General features: G+C 45.4%; 1 protein-coding gene across 1 annotated transcript in view; it reads right to left on the reverse strand.

Annotated features, from left to right (window-relative positions):
* The window catches only part of RNF128 (ring finger protein 128), a 28,825-nt gene extending 20,095 nt beyond the window's left edge, over nt 1-8,730 (reverse strand). Inside the window, exon 1 of the mRNA XM_054388736.1 lies at nt 8,286-8,730. Within this exon, the coding sequence (XP_054244711.1) occupies nt 8,286-8,730 (445 nt within the window). The remainder of the gene's footprint in view (nt 1-8,285) is intronic.
* Nucleotides 8,731-24,595: the final 15,865 nt, after the last annotated feature.

Genomic DNA, 24,595 nt, shown 5'->3' on the forward strand with positions numbered 1-24,595 from the left:
TCACAAAAGAGCCTTTAATTTCAGTTTAAAGGTTTCAGTGCAACTTAGGGGAAATTCTTGACATCTTTTTTCCTCAGCAAAAGCTAAACCCCTCTATCAACATTTAGCAAGAACAGGCTGTAAAACATCATGATGGGACCCTTTCCTATTTGGGAGTAGACATAGCTACAACAGTTTTGTGAAAACGTTTGAGAAAAGCAATAGACTTAAGAAAGAGGGTATATAATGTAAGGACAGAAGTAGGTGGTGAAACCCCAGCACAGGTTGCCCAAAGAGGTGGTAGGAGTTCCCTGGAAACATTCAAGGCCAGGTTGAATGGGGCTCTGAGAAACCTGATGTAGTTCTAGATGTTCTTACTCTCTGCAAGGGGGTTGGACTAGATGACCTTCGAAGGTCCCCTCCAACCCAAACCATTCTATGATTCTTAGTTATTTCAGAACAAGGAAAAAGATAGCACACCACACGTGCTCCAACATCCTAGCTGCAGTAATTCTTCCCCCTTTCTGTAAGTCCAAAGTTTTGCATTATCTCTAAGCAGAGTGAAATTAAGTGCCCAGAGTTTTGCCAGTATCATTTCACACTGTTCAAAGAGCATCTTGTGCAACCAACCAACACATCTGCTGTGGCACAGCCACAGCTTCCTCTTCCCAGGAACCAGCACAGTTCACCGTGTAGCTTGCCTAACACCTCACTTGGGTATAGCCATGCAAGTCCTTTTTCTTAGTGGCATCAGCAAGCCATGTCAACAATATTTTTCCCTAATATCCAACCAACACTGAGTTTTCCTTAGGACTCAGATGGGGTTTTAATATTGAAGAGAACCAGTTTCACAGAAGTCACTGGAAGCGGAAGGAAAGGAAACAGCACAGTAAATCAAAGTTAAACATTCTTTCCCTCTGCAGAAGTGGGTTTCTGACAGGCTAGCCACGGCAAGCTGGTTAGAAGTTGCCTAATATCACAGTAGCAAATCAAGACCAGATAAATTAATAATATATATATAATGTTTTTGTTTTACAAAGGAATTGAACAGAAATCCAGACAGCTGTTTTCCTCTGAACGCTCTAAGAGACTGAGAAATGAGGGATGAAATTATTAACGGATTAAAGGCTGCAGGCATGCTGCTACAGCTGAGTAAATTCTGCCATAGAACTACTACAGGACAAAGGATTTTAAAGAGCTTGCATGGTCTTGCAGAGGAGTCTTCAGAAAACAGTCACACACAAACTGTTCAAAGTACAAGAGCAATAACCAATCACAACCCCTTCCCACTGCTATAGACTGCCCCAGCTGACCACTGTGTAAGCTACGTGCTCAGAAAGAGCAGAATAGAAGAAACTTGGTTCTCTTTTGATTGCTTCACATACAAAACAAGGAAAAAAAAAAAATCAGATTTCAGAGTTGGAATTCCCAAAGAAAGGATAAGCTTTCCTTAATCACAGCATGCTCACTATCAGAAGACTGTTTAGAGAGATGAAATGGTGGTGGGATATTTGCTTTTATCTCTGCAATACGGTGCTTGCAGGACAGAAGTTCAGCACTTCAGCCTCAAAGCAGCTAGTAGTATTCCTCTGGCATCCCTCCTACATTAGCAAAAAGGCAGTAGGAGATCAAGACGTCTCCTGTATTTTAACATGAAAGACACTGTCAGATGATTCTCCAACCATTTCCTACCAGGGTAGCACACCTGGCTCTTCAGGTATGGAAGAAGAGTATTTGAAATACTGTCTCTTTTGAATGTTGGCTATCTCACTGGACTGAAATAGCAAGAAATAGGGGATTTCTGGTGTTTATTGAACAGCCCAGTACAAATTCACTGCTATCTGTTACAGTAGAAGCGAAAATAAACGGAGAGCACAGAGCCCAAGCACACATCACAGCCATGATGCAATTCAGCTGGGATGAAAGGCCAGCGCTGCACACAAAAGCCATAGTGTCTTGGCACCATACCATGCTCTGGAGGCAAGGGCTGTACTCAGCCTCAGAGAAGTGCTGTGAAACCAGATGCCTGCACACTGGCTCTGCTCTCAGCCACGGCACAATGTTGACAAAACCTGTAATGATTGCTCTCATCCACCCGCACAGGGCCAAGTCTAATGAGGAATACAGATCTGACTGAGCAGCACCTATGCCAGCATTCATCCTCCACTGCAGACACCATCAGAGGAAATGTCATCCTCATGCCTTCACTGCCCTTTGATAAGCTCTCTCCTTTGCAAGAGGGGAGGGTGACTGGAGTCACAGTTCCAGGAGCAACTTAAGCCTGGATAAGCTGATATGTAGGTAGGCTTGTCCCTCCCTCTTCTGTTCTGCACGCTTTCCATCCCAAACATTACCTGGCACCAAGATAAAAGAATGGCTCACTTCCAGGCTACTTCACAGTTATTGAAAGCACCAGCTCCTTATGATCCCAGCTTTTTGATTGAACTGTCCTCTTGCTTACAGTAGCACCTAAGCTTAATGAAATCTACTTTCAGCTTGCTTTACTTGGCAGCTGGCACTGTGCCTGATCTCTTCCTCCTCAACATATAAATCTTATAAAGTACAGAGGTAAACATTCAACAGCAAAACACTTGAAAACAAGTTACCAGAGTTGCAGGAGTAGGAAGCAATAGCCAGAGCATTAAAAAGGAAAATAAAAATAAATTAAAATGAAGGGGGCAGGGAGCATTACAGGGAAATTTAAAGATGAGAGACAGCCTTAGAAGAGGCATGGTGAGGACAGCAGAGAGGGAAGAAGAGAAATTCCCTGTTCACTGGTGGGTTTGTTACCCCAAAAGCAGCATGTATTTTGGAAAATTCATGCCCACAGCAGCCTTTGCCTGGAGACTGCCATGTGCTCCTCAGGAGCTACCACCCGTTTGCCTATGGAGACTCTACAGTGAGGTTGGCCTCCACACTGGTCACCTAACAGTTACTGTGGATAAATACAACTTCCACATTAGAAAGCATGGAGAAGCTTTTACCAAACAGGCTGTGTGTCTACAGAAGCACATCAAGACTGAATCCATTCTCACAAAAACTGAGTTTCCATGAGTCCCCAGGGGATACTGGAGGTCAAACATTTAATTTAAGTAGTGTTAAAAGTTGCTATTTGCCAAGTGAATCCAACAATTACCATCCTTTTTTATTTCCCTCTCCCTTCTGAGCCTTTAAGACTTGTGTAAATGCTGCCAAGTCCTAAACCTTTGAACATTCAGAGTATGAAATCATCCTTTAAAACAGCAGCCAAGACTTAGTAAGGGCACTGAGATGAGTGAGATCTGTAGTACAGCTCTCTTCACATGCTGTTTGGTCAGTTGCACTTGGAAGAGTAAAGCATCATCTTTCAATCTAGTAAACAGCATCTAAAACCCCTAGAGAAAGCAATCAGCATTCCCTAATGAAAATGCTTCAGAAAAGTTACTCAGACAGCTTTCAGCAGTTTTGATTTAATGAATGCAATGCTCACCCTCTTCGAGGAGATTGAGCTTGCAGCTAATATCCCTTGCTCTCAACATACTGGTAGCAGCTATGAGCTCAACAGAAACAAGTAAGTTTGAGAAAGCTAATGGTAAAATAATCTAAGTCATCACAGTGTAAGCCAGAAGGCATCTGTCTGCAGAAAGACAACAGGTCACTTTCAGTACAACAGGAAGAGTGCTGAGCCCAACCACTGTTTGCTCACTGGCACATTCAAGACTGGAGGCAAACAAGCACCAACATTGTTTTAGGGCCATATGTCCCAGACAATGAAGCCTCTGCTGCCACAGCTGTCACTTAGGATTTTTAATTCATCCTTTCACGTTTTAGCAGACCAGTAAACCCAAAGAGCAAGGGCAGGGATCAGAAGCTGTCAGCAGCACTGACTAGTCAACCCTGTTTCCCAGTACACCTCTCATACTTGCTCACAGAACTCTCTGCTGTGGGCAACCCAACTCACTGTTGCACCCCTACCATACCCTGCAGGTGGAAGATCAAGGATCATCAGCAGGCTCTGTACCACAGTCAGTTCTCTGAACCCCACTATAGCTGTGCCATCATTCACTCTAAATCAAGCAGCCAGGAGAACTGAACTGAGCACAAAAATTTGCAGCACACAGACAGCTTTTCTCAGACTCAAGGAGCTACGAACTCCAGGCATTACAGACTGCAGATATGATTCAGGCACAGTGGATCCATTTAAGTTCCCTCTCAGTAGGCAGTTGCTGGTAGGAAGTGCTAAACAATCTACAGAGGCTCACCCAGCCATGGCAAATGGAAGAGCAAGTATCAATTAGACCATGCATCCTCATTCCTCACCTCAGCCCTGAACACATCTCCACTCACTGCATGGGAGAGGTGCACTGTTTGTTTACGCAGCATTTACAAAACGCCAGCGCAGCCTGCCTTGGGATTACCATCCTCTCTCCATCTTTCACAGGAACAGTTTTACAGGTCACATCAGCCTTTCAATGTCACAGCAAAGCTTCAGCTTGTTTCTAAAGATCGTGCCTCACACAGAGCTGGAGCAGAACACAATTGCACACTCTTGCCATTCGCTGTTTCCTCTGAGCATATGGAGATTAGCCTCCATCACAGTGAAATTCCTGCAGAACAAGTTAAGTGGCAGGGCTATATATTTAACCTTTCCTTTCCCTTTCCCCCACTGATGCAAGTTTACACTTGAACCAGATCCTGTTAGCCCTGAGAAACACTGGCACTGTTTCAGCCAGAATTTTAAGCCGTGCTCCTCCAGCATAAGCCCTGATCAGATCAGATGATTTGCTTCTCACAGCTAGATTACATGACAAGAGAAAAAACCAAAACTAAACAATAATCACAATAGAATTCTGCAAAGAATCCTTCTTTACCAGCTGTAGGGAAACGCTTAACACCAAAGAACACTTTTCATGGTTACTACCATACTCAGACACCAAAGCCACTTAAACGCCTGGTTCTATCTTAAATCAAGGTCCACCTTTAAATCAAAGCCACTTGTCATGTGCTTTTTCTCCAATCAAATGTCTTTCAGAAGGTCAATATAGATTACAGAGAGGTAAAATTATAAGCACACAGAACTGTACTTCGAAACCCTGCCCAGCCTGCCACAGAATGGTACCATCTTCTTAACATGAACACAACTTAAACTCAAGTTTGCCATTTGATACAGTTTTGTGCTTATAAAACTACAAAGTAAATATTACCTTGGACTCCATTAAATCCTTGGTATTCTATGTACTAGGTAGGGATAGACAGGAACTGATTATATCTTGATTTGGTTATTTATTGCATTCTGTTGTTTTTCTTGTCAGAGTGAGTTGGGGGGGTTGTTAGGTTTGGGTGGTGGTTTTTTTTGGGGGGGGAAGGTTTGGGTTTTGTTTATCAAGTTGGCATGCTAAAAGGTTTCCACACAGAGCACTAATATAGGCAACAAAGACTTTATCAGACTAAATATGATAAGAAAAAAAGTCTCTGGAAGCAGGATGACTAGGACAAGCACTGCTGTCAAGTGTAAATACAAAAGTCCCCAAACAAAAAAAATCTGCTTCAAGAGCCAAGTTTGACAGCCCCAGAAAAAGACACACTGTACTTTTAGAAAGCTTCTGCTAATAATTTTGTCTTCTGTTGCTATTGAAGTTCTGCAAATCAAAGCATGCTGTGCCATACTTTTCGTCAGGGCCCACCCACTTGGAACCTTCTTTCTCTGCCAGGCTGATGACAGCTCCCATGCCCTGCTGAGAAGCAGGAGAAGATGCTATCCCAGCCACGTCAGGAGATGGGAAAGCTTAGCTTAGCTCCCCCTCAGCCCTGCAAAGCCACCTCCTGCTATTTCCACTGCCTCAGCTTGGAGGAAATGCTCAGCATTGTTTGATTTCACTTGGTTGCATATGATGGCTCAGTTAAAGCAGAAATGAAGCCAGTTAGGAAACCCAGATTGTGAAGTCACTGTTAGCACAGCTGCAGCCGTTAGGAACAGGAACAGCAGGAGTTGCAGTTGCACAAAAATTGTCCTTAATGAGCACAGCTACCTTCACCACATCCAGAAGAGTTAGAGCATCCAGTGCCACCACTGGAGAGAAAAGAAGATCAGTCTCAAAACACAGTTCAGAAAAAACTCTTCTCTCAAGTTTGAGCTCAGTCTACAGCACCACACAGCATTATACAAGGAGTATCCTGCGCTTGGCAAAACGAATGAGGCTGATTATTTGTAGCTTGCTTCCTCCTGGCCATGCTGTGCTGAAAGCCTGCAACGCTTGTCAAGTTTGACTGGAGAGCATTGGCTCACAGCAGGGGCACAGGGCAGAGGCAGCCCAAGCATAGCATGCTACCAAAGCCTGTGAGCAGAATGAAGGGCATCACTGTGAGAAGAGGTGAGAAGAGCAATTCAGATGACCACAATAATACAAAAAGATAACTCAAATCCAGAGAGGAAGTAAAGGGAGAGTGGAACAGAAGAGAAAGCAAGAGGCTAAAACAAGGACAAAGAACAAAAGCAACAGCAGCAACAAGCCCAGTAATTGTGCTAGGACATGGCAAGGAGGAGTCATGCAGACGAAATAAGTGGTTTGACAGAAGCTGTCTTTCCAAGTAGTCTCTGTCCTGTTTGTCTGCAGTTCAGCTGGAAAGCTTCAACATGCCCTCAAGACTGTAACTCATCATGCAGGATAATCAGGACAGCGAGGGCCACTCTGACTTAAATCCCTCAGCCAGAAAGCTTAAGGACAGCACAGAAAAGGAGGGAACTTCTCATCAAGCAGGCCCTGCAGAGAGCAGATGGCTTATTTCAAGAGGCAGCTTCTAGCAAGATTAAGATGCCATACCAAGATGTCTCCTGATGCCCAGGATGGAGAAGGGGGCGGGAGGACATATACCATCCCCTCAAGAATAGGTTCAACAGCGACTACCCAGGTCAGCAGTGCCAAAGGAGCTCCTCTGAGAGCTGCAGGGTTAGACAGGCACATGGCAAACAGGGCTTGGGGCAGGGATGCTATTGTCAGCAGCAGGAACTCACCCAGCAATAGCCAGATCTCAATAGCATTGGTCAGCAAATTACTTAATTACATAAGAAAGCTCTGCCTTAGAAAGGCCAGACCATATGTTTTAAATTCTTAAAACTGAGTGCAGATGGTCATACAGCTCATTAAGGTTGCAGACAACGAACCTCCCCAGGCAGCTACTGCTTCCTTGTCTCACCAGAACACAAACTGCCATGGCTAAGATAAAAACCCTCGCTACCCCTTCTAAGAGAGGTACTGCAAGGATATAGTCGTTTTTCAAACCAGTCAAAGCTTTAATACTCACTATTCATCCTCACAGTTTTGTTTCTCTCCAGAAGATGCAGCTTCCCCAAAAAAAGTGCCATTTATCAGAACCCAAACACTCCAGCAAGGTGCATGAGCACCAATCTAACAGCCCAGGGCTCGACAGAGCCACCAATGCCAGCTTCCCTGCCCCTCCACAGACAGGGCACCTGCTCCTGTTGTTACCAGAAGGCAGTCACACAGCTTTCAACCCAGGGCTGATTCTCAGTAAGCACTAACCTAAAATACAGCCAAACGTTGTTCTTCATTTAAAAGATGGGCAGTTCAGAAAACAAAATAAAAACACAAAGCAAAACAACACTGCTGGCAAGTAGAAAAATTTCCATAGCAAAAGAAGAGAGCTTGTCATGAGTCTCTGCCAAATGTAAGCAACCTTTAAAGAGCTTTAACCACTTTGCACTGGATGTGGCATTTTGCTGTGAATTTACCCACTACGAGCCTCTATTTCTGAGCTGGTTAGCACGGGACAGGGGGGCAAAGTGTCCGTGTGGAAAGGCAGCCTACTTTCAGGGCCCAAAATCTACTTTGAAGACATTACAGGCTTTAACAACCCTAGCATCCATCAACTCCGGGCAGCTACCTAGTCACGCCAGAAACCCAGACAAGCTGGAGACACGATTCCTGCCTTCACCCCACACACACCTGCAGCCCGTGCTCAGCCCACCTAGGTCGGCAAGCTCAGGCAGCGGCCGGCTCGTCCCCAGCCCACGGCAGCAGCCTCAGCCGTTACTCATTAATGAGAGGGAACTCAACAAAAGCGGCGCCGTGCACACGACGGGCTAGTCGAGGCAAAACCTCTTCTTGTGCAGGAGAGTCTGAAGAATTTCAGCCTCTTATTGAATACCAAAGCTGGGTTTATGCAGCAAAGGCTGTATCACCTGAAGGGTAACCCAAGACGTGCTCTGTTCTCGCACCCTACAGGGGCGGGCAGGGCCAATTCCCAGCGCAAGGAGCCTTCTCTGGCTAATGCGTTTCTCCCCCACCCGGCTTTCAGCGGGCGCTCACCGTGGTGGGACATGGGCAGCACTTCGTTGCCGGTGCCGCGGTAGTTGTAGATGACAGCGGCGGCGGCGCCGCGGTCCGCGGCCAGACGGATCTTGTCGGCGAAGGAGCAGCCGCCGCCGCGCTGAATGAGGGCGAGCCAGCCCGGGGAGCCGCCGCTGCCGGGCGCCGGGGCCCCGCTGAAGTTGGTGCCGGCGCTGCAGGCGTTGAAGGAGTCGCGGCCGTCGGGCAGCACCAGCACCCCTGAGGCCCCCTGTAGCGGCGAGTCCTGCCCGTACAGGCCGCTCTCGCTCGCCTCCCAGCCGCTCCGGTTGTGGTCCGCCGCGTCCTCCCACGACACGTTCAGCCAGGCGGGCCACACCGCCACCGCCGCCGCCCCGCCGGGACCCAGCGGCGAGGCGGCGCAGAGCAGCGCGGACAGCGCCAGCAACGCGGTCCCCGACGACATCACGGCACAGCGCGACGCCGCCGATACCGCCTAAAATCGCCGCGGCCACGCCACCGCCCACGGGGGAGGAGCGGGGCCGCCTCCGCCGCGGCACGCCCCCTCCCACCCCCACCCCCCGCCCGCCGCGGGAACCCCACCGGGAGTCCCCGGCCCTGCTGGACCCCGCTGCAGCCGATGCCGGAGCTGGTCAGGGGGTGCCGAGCCCTGAAGCCGCGGCCGCCCCGAGAGAGGATACCGGGGGCCTCCGCCACCAGATCACCTCCCAGGGCAAGAAGGTGGGGTGGCTCCCCAGGAGAGATGCAAGGAGTCACCCACCCAGGTCTTACAGAATCATTAGGGCTGGAAAAGACCTTAGAAGAAAGATCATCGAGTACAACCATCAGCCCAACACCACCATGTCCACATGTCCTGAACTGCCATGTCTAGGCATTTTCTGAACAACTCCAAGGAGGGTGACTCTACCACTTCCATGGGCAGCTTGTTCCATTGCTTGACCACTCTTTGGTTAAAGACATTTTTCCTAATATCCTAACCTAAACCTCTCCTGGCACAATTTAAGGCAATTTCCTCTCACCCTGTTTCTAGCTGTGGGAGAAAAGACCAACACCTGCCTGGCTCCAAACTCCTTTCAGGCAGTTGTAGAGAGCAGTAGGATTAGCTTTATCTCCCCATAAGACCTGTTCTCCAGACCCTTCACCAGCCTCAGAGCCTGTCCTCTCAGAAGCGGTGGTTCCTCCTGACATCACCTCTCAGGGGCAATGGATGACTCTCCCAGGTTGCTTCCAGGAAGGGAGCACCAGGAGTCCCAGAAGGCCTCTGATCACCCCCTAAAGAGGCCAACTCCACAGCAGCTCCTGGGCACAGCAGTCCCAGCTCTCAGGGTCCAGCCATTACCCAGCCAGCTTCCCACTGTTGAGTTAATATTTGCTGAACACTCAGCCACACACAGTATCAGTTCTACCTGAAATTGGTTTATAGAGTACTGTGTTTGCTGGGTTAACTCACTGGCCATTGTTCTCCTTCTCATTAGACATACACCATAAACCTACCACTTCAACCAAAACCACCTTTTTCTATCTATGTTTTAGTTGTGTTTGTACAGTTAATTGTTATTTTGTCTGTGTGACTGGCAATGAAAATCCCCATTTCTTCAGGGCTCTGCAGTTATGTTTTGGGCAGCTAGTTTGTGCCCCTGCTCTGGTGCATACACGTTCCTGTACCAGGCTGGTCTGCACCAGGCAGTGTGGTCAAAGTGCTGGCAGAATCACTGCAACCATGAGTGTGACATGCTGTGGAGCCTCACCAGGGAATCTGAGGCAAGAAAGGGAGATAACAGGAGAAACAAGAACATTTCAAGCTCCTCTTCTCCAAATAGCTGCTTTCCTGATTGAGAGGCCCTGCTGCCATTAGCTTGCCTGCAGGACTTTCCCCCAGCACCAGGAGCTGCTGAAACACATCCCCAGATGGCCACGTGTCACTACACACTGGCAGGCTCTCTGGGTGGGAGCCCATCCTCTAGAAAGGATTTTTCCTGTGCCCTGATTACATGGCACAAGATCAGTTGCTGCCTGGGCAATCACCAACAGAATTAGTGTAAACACAGAGCTAAACCCTATCTGGTATGAGCTGGCACCGCTCCATTTCCATTGCAGGCTTTTGGCTGGTTCTACATCCATGTGGCTGATAGCTCGGAGCTGATCCATGGCACATGTTTTCCTTCACTTCACCTGTGCTAAATGCAGGACAATGAGCATTACATGGTCAAACTCAGCTCAGGTTTGAATGACAGCTGGGGGCAGAAGCTTTGAAACCAACCCAGTCCACTGGTGTCCACCCCTGCCATTTCATCTTCATTCAGGTAATGAAGAGCAGATGAAGCAATTTGCTAAAGATCAACATTGCTAAACACACCAAGTTTACCAAGTGGATAGATGAAAAGCTAAATATGACCCAGCAATGTGCACTCACAGCCCAGAAAGCCAGCTGTGTCCTGGGCTGCATCCAAAGCAGTGTGGGCAGCAGGTCAAGGGAGATGATTCTTCCCTCTGTTCTACTCTTGTGAGATCCCACCTGCAGTGCTGCATTCAGCTCTGAAGTCCCCCGCACAGGAAAGACATGGACCTCTTGGAATGAGCCTCAAAAATGATCAGAGGGTTGGAACACTTCTCCTATGAAGAAAGGCTGAAAGAGTTGGGGTTGTTCAGCCTGGAAGATAGAAAGCTCCAAGGACACCTTATTGTGCCCTTTCAATCCTGAGGGGGACCTGTGAGAAAGTTGGGGACAATCTTTTTATCAGGGCCTGCTGTATAAGAGGTGAGAGTTTTAAACTAAAAGAAGGGAGATTTAGACTAGATACAAGTAAGAAATGTTATGCAGTGAGGGTGGTGAAACACTGGCCCAGGTTGCCCAGAGACATGGTAGAATCCCCAACACTGGAATCATTCCAGATCAGGTTGGATGGGTCTCTGAGCAACCTGATCTAGTCAAAAATGTCCCTGCTGACTACAGGAGGCTGGGCTAGATGACCTTTAAAGGGGCCTTCCAACTCAAACCATTCTATGATTCTAAGAGAACGCTTTTGTCCTAACCTAAACAAACCTTACATTTTCTTGCTCCATGTCTACACAGACAACAGTAACATCTCTAGCTATAAGAAGAAGCGTATCTGTAAGCAGTAAGAGAGGCATGGTTTTGTTTCAACACCTGTTCCATATGGGTGCAGGGAACAACTTAACAACACTGAAAATATAACCAAGCTTGATGCAATGGACGCCAACCAAAGTGCTCAACTTCAAATGCCTCTAAAGCTTTAGGGATGTTTTGTTCTGGCATTTTCACCAAGATGAAATAGGATGAAAGACAAAGATTGGAACCTCCTCAGGTTACACAACTTCTTATAATTCTGTGAATTTTGACTATAAGGCTTATCCACATTCTCTTATGCTTCCATACATCAGAGTTTGTAACGTGGTTCTAATAAAGCAGCAGCATGGGTGCAGGTGCAGCTGTTTGTGAGGATGTTTCTGCTGCCGGAGAGCAAAGCTGCAGGGCATGGCAACAGCTCTGTGGTGGGACACAGCTGTTCTTCACCCCCAGCCTGGCTTTGGGTGGTGGTAGCTAACTTCACTGCTCTTCAGCAGCTGGTGGGAAACGTGCATGCTGTCCAAGCTACTTCCTGGTGGCAACATGCCCACAGCACATTTGGTGTGATCTCACCAAAATGAACATGGGGCTTCAACCCAAGCTTCTCACCATGCAGCTCAGCAGTGACAAGAAACAAAATTGCTCTGAACGTGACTGGCAACATCTTGCTGCCCTGGCATTATTTTATACCAACTTTCTGACTCCTTGTTCAGGCAATGTTTCCACTTGCCTGAAAACAACAGAGTAAGCAAAGGGCTGGCACACACAGAGAGCTTGTTCACCACAGCTCAGGAATTCCTCAGGCAAGCAAAGCAAAGGGAGTTGAGAGCTTCTGCTGGGGCAAAAAAGTGCACACGTGGTGACAGCAGCCTGTCCTTCCACATAAACACTGGAAGTCACCAGCCTTGCTTGGCTTGGCAAGGAAACCACTTGCAAGAGGCCAGCAGACCCTGTGCATTCTGGCACAGCTAGAAGGTCCTCCAGCAGCACAACTGAAAACAGCCAAGTGAGGTGGCTGGATCTATGTTGGAGTGCTGTGGGGTACCCCAGCAGAGTCAAAACAATGTCTTTTAAAGCAGTGGGCTGATTACACCTATTTTAAGCTGCATGTCTCACACCGAGAACTTTTTGGGCTTTCACTCATTAAATTTTCTTTCAGAATGATAATTAATAAACAGATCTGCAGCCTCGCCAAAGTGTGACCTTCACTCCTCTTTGAAAAAGTATCATTTGCCTGATGACTTGCACCTCAGTTACCTGCAATTCACAACAGAAAAGCTGTGCGTTGAGTAGCAATAGAAACAGTCACTGCTGCCAGGAAGCCCACAAGGACCAGGTAAGAGGAAGGTTGATAGGTTGGGGATTTTTGATGATTAGTAGTGTGTTTGGGTTTTTTTTTTTTTTGTTTGTTTTGATTTGGCTTGGTTTTGTGATTTGTTTGTTTGTTTGTTTGTTTTATTAAACACTGAGATTTTGTAGTGTGGAGAAAGCACATTTTGTTTTGGAGAAAGAGGCTGTGACATGTAGTACAATGTATCCTACAGTAGTACAACTTACTTCTGCTGTGTTTGTTTGTGAGTTTGTTTCAGAGTTCCTGAAATTCAAAGCACTGTGGCCCATAATGACCACAGATGTGAGAATGACAGGATAGGCAGCATTAATGGGCTCCCACAGAATCAGAATTATAACTAAAACAAGTAGAGCATGAAGGCATTTCTGGCACAGGGCTGACTTTTTTAACTTTAGAAGATTTTTATTTAAAAGCTTATGCTGTGTAATTTTGCTTTTCATTTTTTCCCCCTTGGCTACTGGTGAAGACTCTGAGAAGTTCAAAAAGTAGGACATGACTTTCAGATAAAGTGAAATGCTGGGAATGCTGTCACTGCATTCTACAGGGATAGACCCTATCATTATCTGGAGCTTTAACTTACTGGAATAAATATTTAAACATCTTTTTTTTCAAGATAAAAAAAAATAGGTGTATACTAAGTATTTCTTTTTTAATGTCAAGCCAGATCACTCAGGGCATCTTGCTGATGAGAGACCTGTAGGTTCATGTCCTTTAAAACTGCATTTTTTTCTTTATTCAAGTACCCAGCTCTGGATCTCTGTCTTTGGAAGAAAGCTCACAAGGACACAAGAAACCTCTATTAGGGCCAAGCATTAATGGGGCCAGCACTGAACCCTCTAACTGCTGCATATAGATGTGAACCATGTCTCTGGGCCTTCTCCACTGAAGAACAAAGTGGAAAGGAGAAGCACTTACAAAAATGGAAAAAGCAATCAAAAGGAGTGCCCCAGAATGAAAACCAAAACTGAATGTCATGGGACAAAAAAATCCATGAATCACAAGTTAAAGACAACAGATGGTGCATTCCTTATCCAGAACCAGCTCATGTCCACAACCAGCAATGGAAGGGGCTTGGGTAGGTGACTTGCTCCAGAGTAGGCAATGGTGTGTGCTAAAGCACTCCAAGTTTGTAAGCTAGTTGGAAAAAAAAAAAAAATAAGGTACGAGAATGGAACTTGTGGTCCTTCACTGCTTTACAAGGAGGGCAGGCTCAGGACAAGGAGATGGAGAGCCTGGACACCTCCCTACCTCCTGCCTGCAGGGCTTAGGAGCTTCCAGGAGAATCTGAGGTGATCCTCAGACATAGATGCAGAAGACACACAAAGGTGGCCAGTTGCTGCTAAGTTTTACTATGAATCTGAGCTCTAACACAGCTTGGAAGCTCCAGCCTACAACTCTCTGCTGGCTGGGTGTGGAAAATAGAGGTGCGTCAGATCCTCCTGTGTGCTGGCCCTGAACGCTTTCCCTTAGCTAGCCAGATGTGCACAAGAGTCCCTGGTGCCTGGGAAGCATACTTTGTTTCTCTGTATTTCTGGCACAGTGGGACCAATCATTGACAGCACTACATGTGCCTTCTGCTACCCCAGAAAGTGGGGGTAAAACAGTCAGCAGAGGCAGAAGGTACAGGAGGGACGGATGCTCATACACTGACCAGAGTTCACAGGTACTCTGCCTCTCCTCACAGACACTTGCAATTTCGTGAAATTACCTTTTCCCTCTTTCATTTCAAAGGAAGCTGATTGATAAATAGAAATAAGCAATACTTAAGAGATGCAAGCAAGTTAAAGATAAAAGCATTCCCCACAAGTTACGACAAGGAGCCTTGAACAAAAAAAAACGCACCTACAAGTCCTCTGAAAAACTAAACCAAAAAAAACCCAAACTCATGCAAGAAAGGCCAGGACTTGCCAGCCAACATGTACTTTAGGTCTGTTTTGGTTTCACATGTAGCTGAAGCATGATGCTGCTCAGACCTGTTGATTCAGTGGTGGTCTTTATTCAGTGACAGTGGAGTTTCCATGCAGGGGGCTGAATCAGTGCCTTCCTTCCCCTGCAGTGCATTGGGCAATCTCTATCCAGCTGGGAACTGAGATTTTCCATATAGTGCATGCCATAGGATTGACCAACTGAGAAGCATCAGGTGACTGGCAGCCTGAACACATCCTTGAGAGCAAAACAGAGTGATACTTGGCCCTCAGAGGAAAAAATGAGTCCAAGTCAAAATGTTTGCCCTTTCGATGCTTGTTTGTGCATATGCACAAATTACAGGGCCACAGACTGCAGCTACCTGCACAAATCAGCAACACATCCCTGAGGTGCTTTGTCACAAGGCACGAGCATGCCCAGCTTCAGTTCTGACTTTTTCTCCATCAAATCTGCACAAGCTCTGTGAAAAGCCCTCACTATGTCCAACAGGGAAAGCTTAGAAGTGAATCCAGCTGGTCTTGAAAACCTTGTTTATACAACCATGAGCTGAAGGCAGCAACACTCTCTAAAGATCAGACAACTGTAAGAGCTCAGTGCTTACAGCATAATTAGCATGCAGGTTGTGACAAACTTCAGTAATGTCAATGGAACTTTGCCAGTGGCCTCAATAGGCAGACAGCTGAGGTTCAACAGCCACGTGCTGTCGTCCTTGGATTGCCAGCTCCTAACTGCCCCTGCCCAGGGAGAGACCGACCTCTGTGTGACTTAGATTTAGTAGCTCAAGGAACAAGGAAGCAAAAAGACTTTCAGGCTTGTGATGGGAACAGAGGGAAAATCACATAGACAGGAAAGGGGAAAAGAACAAAACATTACCCACATGGAGTCAGAGGGAACAGGCATAAAGCAAACAAAAAAAAAAAACCAAAAACACTTTGTTAGGTGATCTGCTCACAAAATAGCTTATTTACTCCAAGCAGCTGCTGTTCTACTTCTACATGTTCACCGTCCTGGGTAGAGCCAGGGATCAGCCCTGCAGTGCTGTGGTGCAAAACATGCATTGCCTGAAGGTAGGGGATCTTCAAGGAAGCAAGAAAATGAGTTCAAATTCTTTCAGGTGATAAGGAACCAAACCTGGTTATTGCCTGGTGTGAGTCAGTGCACTGAGCTCCTGGAGAAGTAGTTCTCCACCACATCCTCTGTGCTTCACCAGGAGAAATTGTCACAAAACATGATGAGAAACAATGCATGAAATGCTCAAATCCAGTTGGGTTACAAGCTTGAGTCTTGGCCTGAGCCTCAGCCACACTCCAAATCACCGGAGGCTTCAGGAGATCAGAATTTAAACTTGATCTTTCTCGAGCTTTTTACTCTTAGATGTTTTCATCCAGCTCCTTGCTCAGGTGGTTATGCTCAGGCAGTTCACAGTTTGCCTTTTTGGCTTTCATTGATCCTTCACAGTGTTTCACTGTTTCACAGTGATGCCAGGGTAAAGAAGAGGCACCAGGAGCTGACCCTCACCACTGGCTCTCTGCAGAGCCCCCTGGGATTCATTTCACCCACACCTGCAGGCAACCCTCAGGCTCCTACCATTACAGGTTTTTTTCTCTTCAGTTTTTGGGTTGTAGCAACTAAAAACTTCAGCTGCAATGGCATGACTGATAAGAGAGGCTCCACTGATAAGTGGCTGAGGAAAGCTGTGCAGGTTCTATAATATATCACACACTTTTAGTTAGAAGTCAGATTGACTGGCTTGATTAGATGCAAATATTTCTTTTGCTGTTTGTTTCCAGCAGGTTAAACAGAGGAGGCCACCTTACTCTTTTTTAGGGGAAATGGTCAGCCAACAGCTTGGCTTCTTTTTCTGGTAGTTAAAGTTTTTCAAAGCCGCTCCTGAGCTTTGCTAACTGAGGAAGCTCATGAGAGAGCCTCGCTGTAGTCCCAGGGCAAACCTTCTGCTGGGTTTCCAGAAGCAGAATCTGGGCCCCCTGTATGTGTTCACTGCCAAGTTTATGGATGAACAAGTGGGCCACAGTTTGCAGTCACCTGAAATAAACCCAGTGCTCATCACACTGATTACCTTGGAAGCTAAAGGAACAGTATTAAATGCCAGTGTCATGAAGCTCTGGGTTTTGTTGGCTCCATTTTCTGGGAGCTATGGAAAATCCCAAACCTGAACAAAGATCTCTGGCAGCCTGTGCTCTGTGGAGGTAAGTGCAGCCTGAGAGGATTTTTTACGGCTGCTTGGGAGCCTTTCTGAAAGGAATTCCTCTTTCTAGTGGGAGGTGTCCCTGCCCTTGACAGGGGGACTGGGACTAGAAGATCTTTAAGGTACTTTCCAACCCAAACCATTCTATGATCCTATGATGACTCTATGATCATATGAAAAGGATGCCTCCTTTGGAGATCAGATAGCCAAACTTGGCTCTGAGCCCAGCTGTGTCTAGTCAGGTTTTGAGTATCTCTAAGGATGGAGACTGCACAACCTCTCTGAGTAGCCTTCCACACTGTTCAACTACCCTCATAATGAAGCAGTTTTTCCTTATGTAACTTCTCATTTGTGCCCATTGCCTCTGCTTCTTACACTGGGCACCACTGAGAGGAGTCTGGCTCCATCATATTTCCCCTCCCTGGCCCTATCAGGAATTTGTACACAGTGATGAGAACCTCTCAAGCCTTCTGCAGATGGACTCACCCCAGCTCTCCCAGCCTCTCCTGGCAGCGACAGCCTACTGGTGAAGGGCTGTGTGCTTCACCCTTCCTGCTGCTCCCTCCCTGCCTCTGGGCCTCTCACTGCATCAAAGACATGAAGGCACTTGGGACAATCTTCTCAGACAATAAATGGAGGAATTGAGTCTATGTTATGAGAATACTGACTTCATGGAGACATCTGGGCTGCTGCTAGCAGAGCCTCTTACTTCGCAAGGAATAGATGAAAAGGGAAGTTCATGGCATCTGCTTTGCATGACCATTCTTGGAAGTTCATTTGCTTCCACGTGCAGATCCCACAGGCTGTTCAAAGCTAGGACAGAGAGCCAGGCTTTTTTTACAGTAAACAGCTGATGACTGAAAATGTGCTGTAAACCAGAAATGACTCCGAAGATAAATGAGCAACAATAACCTAGTTAAGAGGGGAATCTGAGCAAGATTCTATATCAGCTTTCAAAACAAAAGGAAAAATCAAACTCCATTATCAGACATGTAACCCTCAAGTGTATAACAGGTATTGCACAAAGAGCTGATAAGCTCCTATCTCAAAATATTTCTGAGATAACAGAAGTTAGACTTTGAGGCTACAGGATATCCTAGAAATAAGTTGGAAGGAAATGCAGATCCACAATAATTTTATTTTTTCCCAATTCTTGTTTGTATTGCCAATTATTTCTATTGTACAGACAAACAGATGTCTGCTTGCTCCTGTTGTACAACCATACTGCTAGGCTACTGCTCTTCATGACCCTTGGTGGGTATTTAATCAGTAAGAGAGTTCCCTTTCACTGGGTCTTAGTAAATCCCTTGGGAAAAATCTTTCAGAAGACACTCGATGTTTTTAGCTTAGCTGCTATATTGGACTAGTATTCAAATAGTAGCAATAACAGTGTTTTAATTTTATTATAACAACTTTTTCTACTATCTCCAGTCTCCTATTTTTCCCTTGTTAATGAACAGGAGAAAAATCTCAGTGCTGAGAGGATAGAGCCCTCACCAGGCCAAAACCAGCTGCTTTGTGCCTGCAGACTTGGTGTTGTTCTGCTACCAGCTGTCATCTGGTATTTGTCACTAAAAAAGGGCCCCCCAAACACCTTGTTTAAATTTGGGTACGTTTCAAAAACTTGATAATTTCTGGAATTTCCATTTAAGTTTCAAGGAGTGGAACCGGAAAAATGTTGATACAGATGCATATTCCATTTCCTTTCCAGAGCAAATCAACTAAGTTCTGAAACTACTAAAAAAGATACATTTTTCTTCTAGCAAAAACTTAGTTTCTGTACCATTGGATCAAGCTAACTTCAGGAGAATAAGACACAAACATCTACAGAAAATCCTTCAGATCCAAGTAGAGCATTTTGCCACCACTGATTTGTGTACCTGGAGAGGAACGAGGAAGTTCTTTCTAATATCTTGACGGCTAAAATTTTTGATCATAAAACCTCGGTTTTATCTTGAGCATGTGTACCAATGAATCAACACCCAGTAACAGGTACAACTGATGACCAGTAAAAGGAACTGTGGCAGAGGACAAAGGAGGAGTCGCCAAGAGGGGAGTTTTTCATTTTTGTTCCTTCCCAGCAACTTTAAATTACCAATGTTTACTGCACACCTGGACTTCACCCTCAACAAACTATTTCATTGTAAGACTGAGCATGTGTTTTATGATGTGAAATACCTACATTGGACTGTTCTAACAGAAAATGAGGTTCACTAGAGAGCTCTGTTGACTTTACGGTAAGCTCAGCAGGAAGGGAGGAGGGCAGCAGGAGCAATGGTTGTTTTACCCAACATTGGACACTTGAAAGATTGGCTGGACAGGGTGCTAGACCATCTTGTCTAGATCCTGCTTTTACCAAGAAAGGTTGATCAAAAGACGATCCTCGAAGTGCCTTCTAACCTGGTATTCCGTGATTCTCTGAAACTTCAGCCAAGGCCCAATAAACAACCAAGGAGACAGCAGCAGAGCAGTACAGACGGATGACTAAAGATGTCAGGGCTGGCCAAACCAAGAGCTGGCCCATAACCTGGAGGCCAGACTGCTGCTCCTTGTTCAGTCAGCTTACAGATTGCTGACAACAGCAAGGCAGATTTTTCTCTCACTGCTCTGCCAATAGGGTGTCTCATTGCCAAAGGTCTCCTACCCCAATGGCAGTCTCCTCTCCAGACAATGCCACTATTGGCAGATTCCAGTCCTGTTAACAGCTCTGCAGTAGAAAAATGAGTCATCTCCAAGCACTCTTCTGCTCTAAGCACTGTGCTGCAGTGACTGCCCCCCTCCCAGTCTTTTCCTGTTTCACATGAAGAAGGTATGGCTCGGCACTTTGCACTGAGGGCCACAAAGACAGGGAGATATTTCTCCTACACTGATTAGGCAAAGAGCTCATCTCACTGAAGTATTTTGCCCTCACAGTGTTTAACACGTGACTACTGTATTGATTTATAAACCCTCTTTGCCCCCAGACAGATTCTCATGTCCAGTTCAGTCCTAGTGGTTGACTCTGTAAAAATCACAATTTATCTTTGAGAAAAAGAAATCAAACTTAAGAAAGATGAGACCCCCTGTCTCACGAAATGTACTCTCAGGTGATAAATCTGTTGCTTTCAAGATTTTAAAAAGTCTTTCTAGTTCTGGGAAAAAAAATTCTGAAAAATCAGGGTCTGCTTTCAGAGCTGGTAATTAATAGTTGTCTGAACTCTGGACTCCAATCTAACTGTTGGGACTGTTACATCCCCAATAACTCAGTATGTCTAAACAAGGTTCCAGCCCATTCTCCTCACCTGATCTCCTGAGGAACAGGATACCTGCTCCTGCCATGCTCTCAGCTTGGGCCAAGCTGGGGCCACCATTGCTCACAAGAAATGCAGTGGGCACCAATTTTGCAGCTACATAAAGCCAGTACAGCTACTTCTTTATGCATTCAGTGTTAGCATGAGCTGGCACATTCCAAAACTAAATGAAAAAAGCCAGTGAATCTGAATCAACATGCAGGCCACTGAAGTCTAAATCTCTTCTCCAGAAGTAGAACAAAAGCCTTCGTTTATTTGCTACGTATTTCCAGTGAAACATTTAAGCTCCATTTGGAAACATTAGGTCTATCACAGTATCAGGAGAGTCAAAACCAGCTGTGCAGTACAAGCCATTGCACTTTCAGTGCTTTCTAAGCCACGCTTAGAATGCGTTTTTTTTTCTTTGAGCTGAGCCTCTCCCGATGGTTACATTTATAAAACACCTGTGATGTTTCTGTTGGTGCTTAGCTAAGACTCTGAGCCAGCCTGCTCAACTGCTGGTGGAGGCTGACTCCAGTGAACTGCCCAGGCATGGGCCTCACAGCTGGAAACTTCCTGAAGTGGCAACCTGACCCAGCATGGGGATCTGATCAGTAAAATGCTGCCTCATCTCTGGATTAAAAATCACTCAGTTTGCTCACCAGGTCAGACAAGCAAGACTTAAGCCAAAGGATTTCTAGTGCAGCTCCACCAAGGTGTACTTCATGGAATTAGCTACATGCTTTGTACTAAAATGCTAATTAGACGAGTTGACCCAGAGGAACACACAGAGAAATAAATGCCAAGCAATACAGTGTCCCCTAATGACAGCTCCTAGTGATTAGGGCCAGAATGGGCAATTACAACAATTTTGCCCAACCTCTCATTAAGGAATTAGGGAATCTGAGAAGGTGAGATCAGTCACTCTTCAGAAAGGATTAGAACAATTTAGAAAAAAATATTACCTTTAAAAAGGCAAGTTCTGACTTGCAATCTGCAAGGCATATACCAGTGCTGCTGGTTCATTTGTGTCCTCTAACTTTGAAACCCTACTAATGCTTTCAGAGGACCCTCTATGGGTTTTTAAAATAATCCGTGTGCTATAGAAGTGAAAACTGGTACGAACTTCAGAGGCTTACTGGTTTGGCTACACTGTACCAAGCTCAGAACATTACAGCAGAGTATTTCTTACTCAGCACTACAGTCTAGACTCAAATTGCATAACACGTTTTTTTCCCCATTGAGTTCCTTGATAAAAGCAACAATCATCCACAAACACAACCATTTCCTTATAGCCTAGCTGTGCTGGGCCAAGCAACCTCCAGAGAATCATGGAATTGTCATGGTTGGAAGGAACCTCAGGGATCACCTAGCTCCAACGTCCCTGCCATGGGCAGGGACACCTCACATTAGATAAGGTTGCTCCGAGAAATGCTCAGGTGTTGACCCTCTGCGCCGTGCTACTCACCAAAATGCGACATCAGGACGGTGGTGTTGCCTTTGTCCGGTGTGTTGTAGATCACAGCTGCTCTTGCACCCCTTCTGGCTGCCACATTAATTTTTTCAGCAAAGCTGCAGTTGCCTCTCTCAATCAGCGCTATCCATGGCAGTTTTGTGACGCTGAACTGGGTGTTCATGTCACAGGCTTGAAGATTAGCAGATTTTGGAATGCTCACAAGCCCCCAAGTGCTGAGCAGAGGAGAATTTAATCCATACAGGCCGCATTCGCACTGCTCAGTCTCAGACCTGTTGCTAGTGCTGTCGAAATAGACTAACCTTACAGAGGCACGCACAGAAAATGCCTCTGCAGTCCTGAGGAGAACACTGACAGCCACCAGGAGGCAGGAAAAACTGACCTTAGCTGCTGGCTTCATTGCTTATTCATATAAGCACAAAATGTAGATGTCTGTACAGATATTTTTGGCTGGTCGCAGTCGTCGTTAGCCCACAGCCTGCTGCGGAGTTTGAAATTTCAGTTCCAGCAGGAACTTGACACCGCCCAGGTGAGTCCTCGAGGTGTCAGTGAGCTTATCTGGGGTGGGGGCTGGGACAGGACAAGTGACGCACCTGCCTGTTGTGTAATAGAGAAGGACTGAAGACTTGCAAGTAACCTTCAGCCCCAGCCTTCTGCTTTTCACAAAGCCCTGTTCCCCGCCTCCTTCTCCCCCATTACTGCACAGCCTCTAGCTCTGATGGTGCTTCCTAAGAGACTGCTCAAGCCCTCTGCTCCAATTTCACCCTGAACATCACTTCAGAGGCTCAGGCCATCTTTCATTCAGTGATGTAAGCTCAGGGTTGTTGCTTCACAATGCGATCTGTGATGCAAATGACCCTGTTATAAATATCAAAAGTGGAGGGAAACATTAAAAAAATGTACTCATCTTAAAGACTAAATTAACCAAATCAATTCCCCACATTTCTCCCTTCAGATTCTTTCAGTCATTCAGAATAATTTCATCAGCTTCTTTAGAATGTGAAGGCCCTGAATTTGCCTATGAACTCACACTGCAAGGAAGGCAGTTGCATTCCTCCTTCAATTGCCATTAACTGAAGTTAGGTACAGAATTTACTCAGCCAGGTCCAGCCTGTTCTAGTGTTTATAATAAACTGATTTTAATATTGATTTATAGCAACGCAAAAGATGTAGAATCACCTAAACTGATGACAGAGCCAAGCTACTGCTGCTTTCAGCTCATTTTCACAGCCTGTTTCACTTTGAAAAGTTACACTGAGATGTTTGAGTGATTGCCATACAACTCGATTCTGCAGATGCTTTCTCTAAATTCACTCAGCGTCATGTTGTATCACATAGCAATCACTAATATAAACTCTTGTTTTCTCATATGGCAACAGAAAAATGAAAATCTTACTAATTCCAGAACTCTGTAGTCCCTAATGCAAACAAAGGACAAATTGCGACACTGTCAGGACCTGTTTCCTCTTTTTCTGCCGAAGTCACACCTGCACATAGTGCTGAAAGCCAAGAGAAGCTGAAACTGGTGGCATGTATTTTGATGGAAGTTCTTGAGTTCTCCTGTCAAGATTCTCTAAAAGAGTGAGCATGAGGGTGAAGAAAATTCTTGGAAAAGTGAGAAAGAATAACAAACCAAGATGTTTACATATATTAATTTATTTATATTCTCCAGTTTTCAGTGTTACACTAGTTCTACATTTCATTAATTAAACCTTTTCTTACCTCTAAGATATATGACAGCAAGTTTTATACGCTGCAAAGTACCATTAGCTACATACAGTTTACCTTCCTCTAGTTTTCCTTGAAATTAATGCTGGAAACATAAGAAACAGGCAAATGCAGAATTTTAGAGTACAGTGCTTTGGCTGGGTATGAATTCTGCAGTTAGGAAAAGTACTCTGACAGACTTTACCCTCAGCAGTGGCAAAACATGCAGCAAGAAAGATGATGCCTATGACATTTTGCAGAAGTAAAGATTCTGTGTCTTGGTTTAACACATTGACAGATTCAGTATCAAGAATACTTTTGTTTTATACTTGTGTTAATAAACATGAAGTGCAGTAAATCAGCCAAGCAGTTTATTTGCAGAGGACCTTTGCCACAGTGCTACGGCACTGGTTTGACAGGGAGGAGGGAGACTGTGGTGGATCCGTGTTAACACTGCAACACTTCAGACACAGAAGTCACCATATTAAGTTCAGTATAACTTGCAGGGATGGGGTAGGTGCCACTACAGAATGACCCAGAGTAGAATTCCATGTTTACTACAGACATTGAATATTCTCTACACACAGGCAGCCTATGCTTCTAACATTGGCACTTAAAAACCTCTCTCCTTCTCAGCTTTTGCCGTAAAAAAATTCAAATAAAGCTTCTGTAAAATAAAAACATACTTTAAAGTCTCAAACTCATTATTACAACATATTCCACAGCATTATGGCACATCTTAGGAAGTCCTAACATGAAGGTGGAAATGATTAATGCTACAAGTTTAAAATGTAGTACAGTGCAATGCAGCACACAGCCTTTGCTGCATTTCTGTTTCATAGGATGGATGGGAATGACCAGAACAGCTGAATACATGGCACTGTGACAGCGTTAGCCACAGCAGTCCCTTTGCACAAAGATAATTACTCTAAAAATTGTTTCTAGAAGTAATGTTTTCATTAAAATTAGCCTTCGCCCTGAAGTGCATCTAAATAAAAACACTGGCTGACACAGTCAGCACGGCTCAGTTAGGTCCACGAAGTGCTGGTGCTAATCTCTCTCACTCTAGAGCAATGGCTTCTAATCTTCACACGCCCAGAAGCAATGAAATTATACAGAGCAACACCCTGCTCTCCCCTCCAGTTGGTGTGTTTTCATTTTGCCTTCTGTGGGAGGTTACAATGTACTCTGAAAGGCACGAGTTCATGAACATTGCTCTAGAATTAATACTATGTGATCCATACAACATATAAACAGACAATACACAGGCACATTTCATTAAGTTTTAG

Source organism: Indicator indicator, chromosome 17, assembly GCF_027791375.1.
Source record: "Indicator indicator isolate 239-I01 chromosome 17, UM_Iind_1.1, whole genome shotgun sequence".
NCBI classification, from domain to species: Eukaryota; Metazoa; Chordata; class Aves; order Piciformes; family Indicatoridae; genus Indicator; species Indicator indicator.